Genomic DNA, 8,319 nt, shown 5'->3' with positions numbered 1-8,319 from the left:
CGGCGGCGCCATGGCATGGTTAGATCGCCATCGTCCAGAAGAAGGTTAATATAAAGTTTGCAGCCGGGAGACGACTTCGGTGAATTGAAATCATTGGGAACACAGTGTCATCCAGTGATTTTCATTATTTCTGCTTCTTAACGTTCCTTGTAAAAATGCTGTGATTTGTGCATTTTTGAAACGAAATGAATGCGCCTTAATAGGTAAATGCCGCATAATTGGGAGAGATATTAATTTTATCACGACATTTAATTCTTTAGATTTATGACGACCTGACACCATAACTTACGTGCCATTATTAATTCATATTGTATGTTTGATGCTTCATTCCAATATGTCATTTTGCGAAAAGCGTAATTCTTGGAGGTGACCGGAAGCATTACCATTATACATATATGTGTGTGCCAGGGTGCCAGGAATGCTTTCAAAACTATGTTCAGTACAGTATGGGTGTTCTAGTACCCGCTCGATGGCACGGCATGCTAAGGCGTACCTGGAATATCTCTTTTTCGCTCTGAAAATATTGTGGCATTGCGAATATCTGACTATATGTTGCACTTGACAATCTACGGTACGCCGTACCGAACATTTATTTGGCAGGTTGTGCTGGCCTAAGCGATGGCGCGTGAATAACTATATATTTTTCGAAGCAAGTCGGATTCTCATTGAACTAGATTGCATAAATAAATATGAGCATATTGCGGAGCTCTTTGATAAATAGCCTGAAAAAAATGCGGTGCATTATCTGCTTAATCAATAGTGCTACTGGGGTTGCGTTATCTTTAGGGCTGAACTTCCGGTCGCCACCGCGACATGCCTCAGTTTTTTTGCTAGTTGATAGCTGAGGTTTTATGATTAACTCTAGTGCTAGTCTGGTGTAAATTATGTTCCGCCATTTAAGTCCATTAATCTTTTCGTATTGGTCCTATCATATAATTCCTATTCTTCAAAGAAATCACATAAAAATGCATCACACATTGAAAATTATAATAAAAATGTAACCGACGAAGTCGGATTTTGTAGTAATTATTCAGCTGTATGTGTTGTTTTTTATTTCAAAAAATATACGTATAACAAGAGGACCTTCGTGACATAGAAAAACGTTTAAAAGTGGTTGCACTTTATAATCTGAGGAACTTGAACAGGATGAATGAATCGAATCATGTTTAACCAGACTATTGCCAAGCAATATATGTCCCCTACCGGCTTCACCATTGTCAGAAATATAAAAAATATATATTTGTTGCCATAGCATACAGAATTTTTGACGTAGGAACAAAATAAAATGATGTGCATAATGTCCTTATTGCCATCTATCCATGTTTCAAGTTTCATGAAAATATATTAAGAATTTTTTTAATTATCGCAGGATCCTTAACAGTGTGACAAACTCACAGACTGACGGACTCACGGACTCAAGGACTCACGGACACACAGAGCGCAAACCATAAGTCCCCTTCCGGTGAAACCGGTAGGGGACAACAACTTGGGTACTGAGCTGCTTTCTGAAATAATGTGTATCATTTGTGTAAACGATACAAAACAACCCAACCGATGGTATTCTGACATATTGAAAAACTGGCAATCAGGCACTTATTAATATTTATAACACATCATTGTTCAAATGATAAATGTATTAAAGTTACATATCGACGGACAATAATATAGTTTTACCAAATGATTTATTAAATGTTATAACTCATTTCAATACACGGTCAATTATACAATTTTTCCCGGGAAATTATTTTTTGAAATCCAGTTGACAAGTTTGTGTTTGCGTGAGTTCGGATTTACAAGTATATCAACTATCAATCGACAAGGTAGGCCAATCATCGGATTAAATATTTAGTAGTTAACAAAAGCACCGGATAACACAATCGAACACTTGAACAGCAATAAGCATGCGTTGATATAATTTTCTTTTTACTGGTTCATTCCAATGGAGCTTCTTTTCTCTGATCAGGTTGACTTGTTTTTTTAAATATTTTATTGTTGGTAAAAAAAGTGCTAACAAGGATAAACTGATTTTTTAAGTGTTTTAAAACTCGTCTTTATATTGTTGGAAAATATTGTATACCGATTAAATAATACATACACACATATCATATGAAATCATGCACATAGATTTATTTACTTTTATTGTCTAATAATAATATACAATTTATTACGTTTTGACGGGTGTTATTTACAACAAATGACCATATAAAGAACAAATAAATATATAATATGTAAAACATTCTTAAGAGCTTATGATTTAATGTAACCCATATATAAGTGTGTTAATTTCGCTTACTTACCATACTACTTATAAAAGCAACATCGAATGAAGCATCAATAGTTATTGTCTTTTTTCATGATGGCACGACTTGCGACACGGCCGTTGTTGAGTGTGTCATGTTGATATTCATGTTATTGCCGACACTAAATGTCACCCTGTAACCATTGGGGAACGTCGATCTAACGCGCTGATCCGGCGTGTAGCATCGGAAGCAGTGCTGTATTAGAGTCCGGAATTCTTTCCGGAACTTGTCTGAAATACATGCCATTACCACTGACCCTGTTTTAATATTTACTTAACTATCATGACGTTTCTTCATAAAACTAGTATTAAATCTGTGAATACAGTTTAAGCATCGGAAATTATTGGTTATGATGATGCTTTTGCTATAGGGCGTTTGGGTAAGTAAGTTTTAAGGTTGAAGACATCATTACACATCAAAGACGATACATGAACGCGCTCTAGCCTCAAATTGCTAGGTATATGTGAAAAATTTGATTGTAGTACAAACTGAGAATAGACGAGAACAGCTTACCGCTCATAAAATTGTAAATGATGGGATTTAGGCAGCTGTTTAAGAAGATCGCCAGATGTGCTACCAGCGCAAAGTTTTCTATCCCTTTCGCATGTTCCGTCACGCCAGCGTACCTACAATAAAAGGTAAACCAAATAATAATAAACAGTCTTAATATGTGTTATTATATTCACAAGAAATGTCTAACATTAAATCATTACATTTAAAAAATACACATGTATAAGGTCATCAAAAGTTCATGAAAAACGTTAAAATAGAAATGGCACTAGCGCGTTAAAGAAAAGAAATATATTTATATTAAAATATTTAATTATATTTAATAGCCTTTGAGCGCTTTACCGTTTCAATATTTCAACTAAAAACATTTACATTAGATATCATTTTTGGGGATTTCCTAGAGTTTAATGCGGATTGATGAGTTATTTTATGAATTAATTTTAAACTACATTTCATTAAACTTTTTGTTGTATCGAAGTTTATAAAAAAAAATGTTTTTTTATTTCATGTGTTCCCGGTTTTTTTCTTATTCATTTGTATTAATGTATTTGATTGAGCATGCATATGTGATTATTCTAACCCTCTTTATTCGTTTTAAATTGAAGTTTCGGCTTAAAAAAATATTCATAGTGCCGCCTATAAATATATATATATATATATATATACATTTTTTTTATAAAATGTATGTATCTATGAGAAATAAATCTTAATTCACAAAGGCCATGCTTAATCATTCCAAAATGTGATAATTAAATGGAATTAACATACGTCTTCCCGGGCGTTTTGAAAATAGAGTAGTATTTAATTAGTTGCCATGAACATTCAATTATGACAATATGCGGGATGATGTTGAAACGATTTACCATTCTTTATCCGGGAAAATCTTCGAGCCATTATTTTCCGTACGCTCACTAATAAGCCAAACTTAACAATTTACATAACATCATTTGAACGAGATTTATTGATATCTTACCGTAAGACATTTAACAGGTGGTTCGGAAAGAAACAAACGGCGAAAAGAACAACGATGGCAAACAACATCTTTGCAGCTTTCTTGCGTGATTCAATTTGAACATCGTTGTCATTGCCAGTCCTGTCATTCAACATCGGAGCACGAGTGTCTGCAAACAGCTTTAAACATTATACATAGACATATGTTTCCGGAGTTTTAATTCGTATATATAATACAATTAAATCCGAAACTATTTATATGTTATGTTACTTTGTGTTATATACTAGTAAGCATAAGCAAAATCGCATTCGTTTATTAAACGCAAACATTGCTGTGTTTTCTTTTGTTTATTTGAATGATTTATTTATATCGTAATTTATCATTCTAAACAAGCAAATTGCATTAGGGGTCGTTGTGTGAATTTGCACAAACCCTTACGCGGTTCTCTTGGTATCCGCCCCGTACACAGGATAAAGGCGATGTTGGAATAGGTGAAACCCATAAGGCTGATAGGGACACAATAAAGAGCAGCAATGAGTACAAACTGCCAGATCATCAGCCCCTGGTCACCGAGATCAACCGGATAGCACCGTGTAAACAGTATTTCTTGTGGCCATTCCTTTTCAGTTCTTGCAGCAATGGTTTCGGGCATCGCGAAGCAAGCCGAGGCAATCCATATGACAATGATAATGATACGAGCGCGTCGTACGGTGCTATGGAAACGCAACGGATGGCAGATGGCGTACCAACGTTCTAATGATATTGCCGTAAGTGTAAGAACGGATACAGATATCGACGAAGTCTGAAACGAGAAAAAGTATACAAACAAGTTGCAGAAATGAATAAAATAAAATGTATTTCTTTAGAACAAATACCAATTTGATTAGTCTTTCTATCATCCGAGCGTGCGTTCTATCATCCGAGCGTGCGGCTACGTACATGAACAGCGGTCTTGTATAAATGCATACATTAATTGTCGTAAGAAGCTTTTTACTTGTATTATCAAATACCACTTGTTGCATCTTAAAATCATGATATGTGCATATTTTTTTTTATTTTGTCTTCAAATCCTCAATTCCTGCATCAACTAAGGTGGTTGCGTAAATGAGAAATTGTATCCATATATGATTCAAGGCGACATTGCACATGGTTCAAGGTGACATTGAACACATGTCCGTTAGAAATCGTGGCGTTTTGTTTGTATAAGTATTATGCGAATAATTAAGCCATGTGTGTTATTACTATGTCACGATAATCAAAATATCTACATGATTGTATTGGTTTATATAAAATACGTCGGAAATAATAGTTAGAAGATAATGTCGTATTACTATGACGGGCACCTATTGTGTGGATACCGAGTAGAATGAGCTGTAGATTCAAATTAAGTTATAATAAATGCACATGCATTAATTGTAACTTAAGTCCAGCAATATTAAGTCCAGCCATCAGTACTATCAAATGAATTCACGCCAATAAGGTTATTATACGTAAAATAATATAATATACATATTTAGATAATGTCGTTACATATGAGTGTAGAAATCGATAACAATACATATCATTATTAATTTTCTTGATTTGTAGACATGGTTGCATATGACTTGTTAAATGAATGCCATGTCCTAAAAATCATATCCAAACATGCAATTGTATATAATTGCATATAATAGCATGGCATACAGTGACATAATGAAGCATGGAACAGTGTTCTCCAAAGAAATAAATATGAAAAAAAGTTATTTATTAACAATAACTTTAACATAAACTTGAATATAGATCCTATCGGCGAAATTCTTGCCCTCGATGTCATCAAATCGCTTTTTAGCTTATAACGGCTAAGTTGTTTCCTCATATTGCATTCATGTTAATATTTCTGTTACATACGATAGCAAGTAGCAATAAAAAATAACTTATTGTACTAAAATACACAAACAGTAGAGATTGTTTGCCTCTAAGACTTAAATTCCGATGTAAGTTTACCGCTTGTTTTAAGTAGTATTTATTATTTTCCAAAAGAGATATGTAAACACCCATTGTTAATCATTAATATGTTAATGAATCAAAGGTACTTGACATTAACTGTTCGGAAAAATGAAAAACGATATGCAAATACAAAGATCTTAAGCGGTTGCAACAAAAATGAAGCGGCACTGTATGTTCAACATTATATGCAATTTAACATTATTATAACTTGAGCAAAGAATTGTTCATAGCTTAACAGATTTTCATTTCGCGGCCAGTTATGCTAATAAACAGAACGCTAGTTTTTAAAAAGTGAAGATTTGAATTATAACACTATACTCGGATTTTCTGATCGTTAGTACCATCTCAATACTGCTACTCTAACCCACAGTGTGGGCATCAATAATATTTGTATCTATTAAGAACATTGCACATATTAAGTAAGTACAATATTATTAAATGTATTGCATTACATTGTTATAATGTTGTTATTACGCTGAGTTGCACTGGTTATATCAAAGTCAGCTATTTAAGAACTCACAATTAAATGTTTTCATTTCATTAATCATTACAAGACTGAAGAATAACATGTTTACTAAACTTAGTTAATGCAATTTTCCATGCTTTGATATTTTACAGGCTGTAAGATTCAGGAACTTATTCTTTAACCATCGGGCGTCTTTGGTTGCAAAATGTACGGCGACTTAGGAAAGGGGATAGTTAATATAAATAGAAATAGCGATAACATACGATAGACTATATGCTTCATCAATATATTAAAAGGAAAAACAAGGGTCTTTGCTAGATATACAACACATGACATAAGAAGTAAGGTAATGTAAACGTTTTTTGATGCAAGCAAGTCGAAGGGCAACCATCAATGACTGGATGAATGAAATCATTAGTGAATTGCAAATAGAGTATGCATATGAAAAAAGGGAGTATAAATAAGATGGCAACCACAGAAATAAACTCTTCTTTTTGATTGGCTTTCAGTATAATTATCAATACAATTGACTAAACATTCAATAAGAATCAGGTATATACTTATGTCACTTGATTCATCATTTATGTATTTGGTGCTTGTGGTGTTTTTGTTTTTTAACCGTTTACATGCACATCGGTTTTGTCATTTTCCAAAAAATATTGCATGCAAAAAACTTAAACAGTTCTTATAAATGGCAAATGAGTGTAGTTTGTCCAATAATGTGTTTTAAAAGTGTCATTCCTTACATGTATTAGTAGTATTATGTACATAAGCTACTCACCATTGTAAATTGATTTACTTTACATACGACATCACCGAAGAACCATGTCCATGTGACGTCAACGAGTAATGTCATCGGTAGACACATAATCAAAACTGCGATATCTGCGATGGCAAGATTGACAATGAATATGTTCGTCACCGTCCGCATTCCTCTGTTGCGCCATATTACGACACATACAAGGGTATTGCCGATAAGTCCGACTACAAAAGATATTATATATGCGATAATCAGGAACCATTTTCCAGTGTCCGGGTATAGTACCTCCGTGTACATGTAATCAATGTAGACATCTATTGGCATACACTTGTCATTCAAATCACAGTTTTGAGTTGACTGGTTGGTCATGTTCACGACACTGTCACTCGATATATTTGAGCTGTATTGTTCAAACCCGTCTATACCTTCAGACTCCATACTGTACACTTGTTGTTAGATTTATTTGTGTGATATATTATGGTTTGTGAAATATAATACAAGAAGATATCATAACTATACAAATAAACTTTTTTAAACAACGAGGCACGCTTACAATTAAACGATTTATACACAGAAATATTACGAAATAAAATGTTCACAAGTGTTTAATACAAAAATATTTACACAAAACGCATGTATGCGACACGAGCTTATCACAACATCATCAACTCTTTAAATAAATAAATCCGACGTCCTTTGAACCAGAAGCGCTATTGACGCGTGCTAAATTCCAATAGTTGAATTCAGCTTCCAGAGCGTATCTTGCGGTAATGGTACATACAAACCGATCGTTCTCCTAACGCGAGTTTCGTCGCGGTGATTTCGCTGGGATTTACAATTAAAACACGGCACTGTTCTTCTGTAATGGTGGTATTATGACCAGCAGTGACCAAAATTGGTTTCTAACATCCAAAAGCTGAAGTAACGACGCAATGCTTTCAACACTCTTCTGTTTTAACCGCCGAATATTGCAAATGGTGCTTTATCTAAGATGATCAACTTATTTCAGATCATTTAGAAACATACACGGACGTACATAAATCAACTGGGATGTTTTGTTTTTCGGCGAATACTGCATGAGGCACAATTAAAGAAGAGTCATTCTGCATTATAATACAGTGACAGGAGTGTTGCACTTATGTGATGATATGCATTCTTTCTTTTAGATAATGTATCCTTTAAAAATCGCTTGTTAGGTTCAATTTTGAAATAATACACTAAATAATAATGATTTAAAATCCAATGCAGTTTAAGCATGTCTATGAAAGAATTATTGGTTGTTTTAAAATCTGTTTGTAATTCAGGAACATAAAAATGAAACGAACACCCGTATACATAAAATGTA

The 8,319-nt window shown here is 33.8% G+C and overlaps 1 protein-coding gene across 1 annotated transcript; it reads right to left on the bottom strand.

The window, feature by feature from the left end:
* Positions 1 to 2,208: 2,208 nt before the first annotated feature.
* On the bottom strand, positions 2,209 to 7,412 carry LOC127831544 (orexin receptor type 2-like). Its single transcript, XM_052356525.1, has 5 exons — positions 6,996 to 7,412; positions 4,201 to 4,564; positions 3,784 to 3,931; positions 2,814 to 2,926; positions 2,209 to 2,530 (listed from the first exon to the last, which is right to left on the bottom strand). The coding sequence occupies exons 1-5, from the start codon at positions 7,410 to 7,412 to the stop codon at positions 2,352 to 2,354; spliced, it is 1,221 nt and encodes a 406-aa protein (XP_052212485.1). The 3' UTR covers positions 2,209 to 2,351.
* Positions 7,413 to 8,319: the final 907 nt, after the last annotated feature.

The sequence above is a fragment of the Dreissena polymorpha genome, chromosome 5 (assembly GCF_020536995.1).
Source record: "Dreissena polymorpha isolate Duluth1 chromosome 5, UMN_Dpol_1.0, whole genome shotgun sequence".
Classification (NCBI taxonomy): domain Eukaryota; kingdom Metazoa; phylum Mollusca; class Bivalvia; order Myida; family Dreissenidae; genus Dreissena; species Dreissena polymorpha.
Note: the sequence above shows the minus strand (reverse complement) of the source record. Positions and strands in the feature narration are given on the sequence as shown.

Bases quoted from the DNA above. Each gene is read 5' to 3' on its own strand.
- LOC127831544 (XM_052356525.1), bottom strand. From the start codon at position 7,412: ATGGAGTCTGAAGGTATAGACGGGTTTGAACAATACAGCTCAAATATA. The intron at 3,932-4,200 runs GTAAGGGTTTGT...AGCTGTTTGCAG, and splicing joins GCGGATACCAAGAGAACCGC to ACACTCGTGCTCCGATGTTG. The intron at 2,927-3,783 runs GTAAGATATCAA...CTTTTATTGTAG, and splicing joins CACCTGTTAAATGTCTTACG to GTACGCTGGCGTGACGGAAC.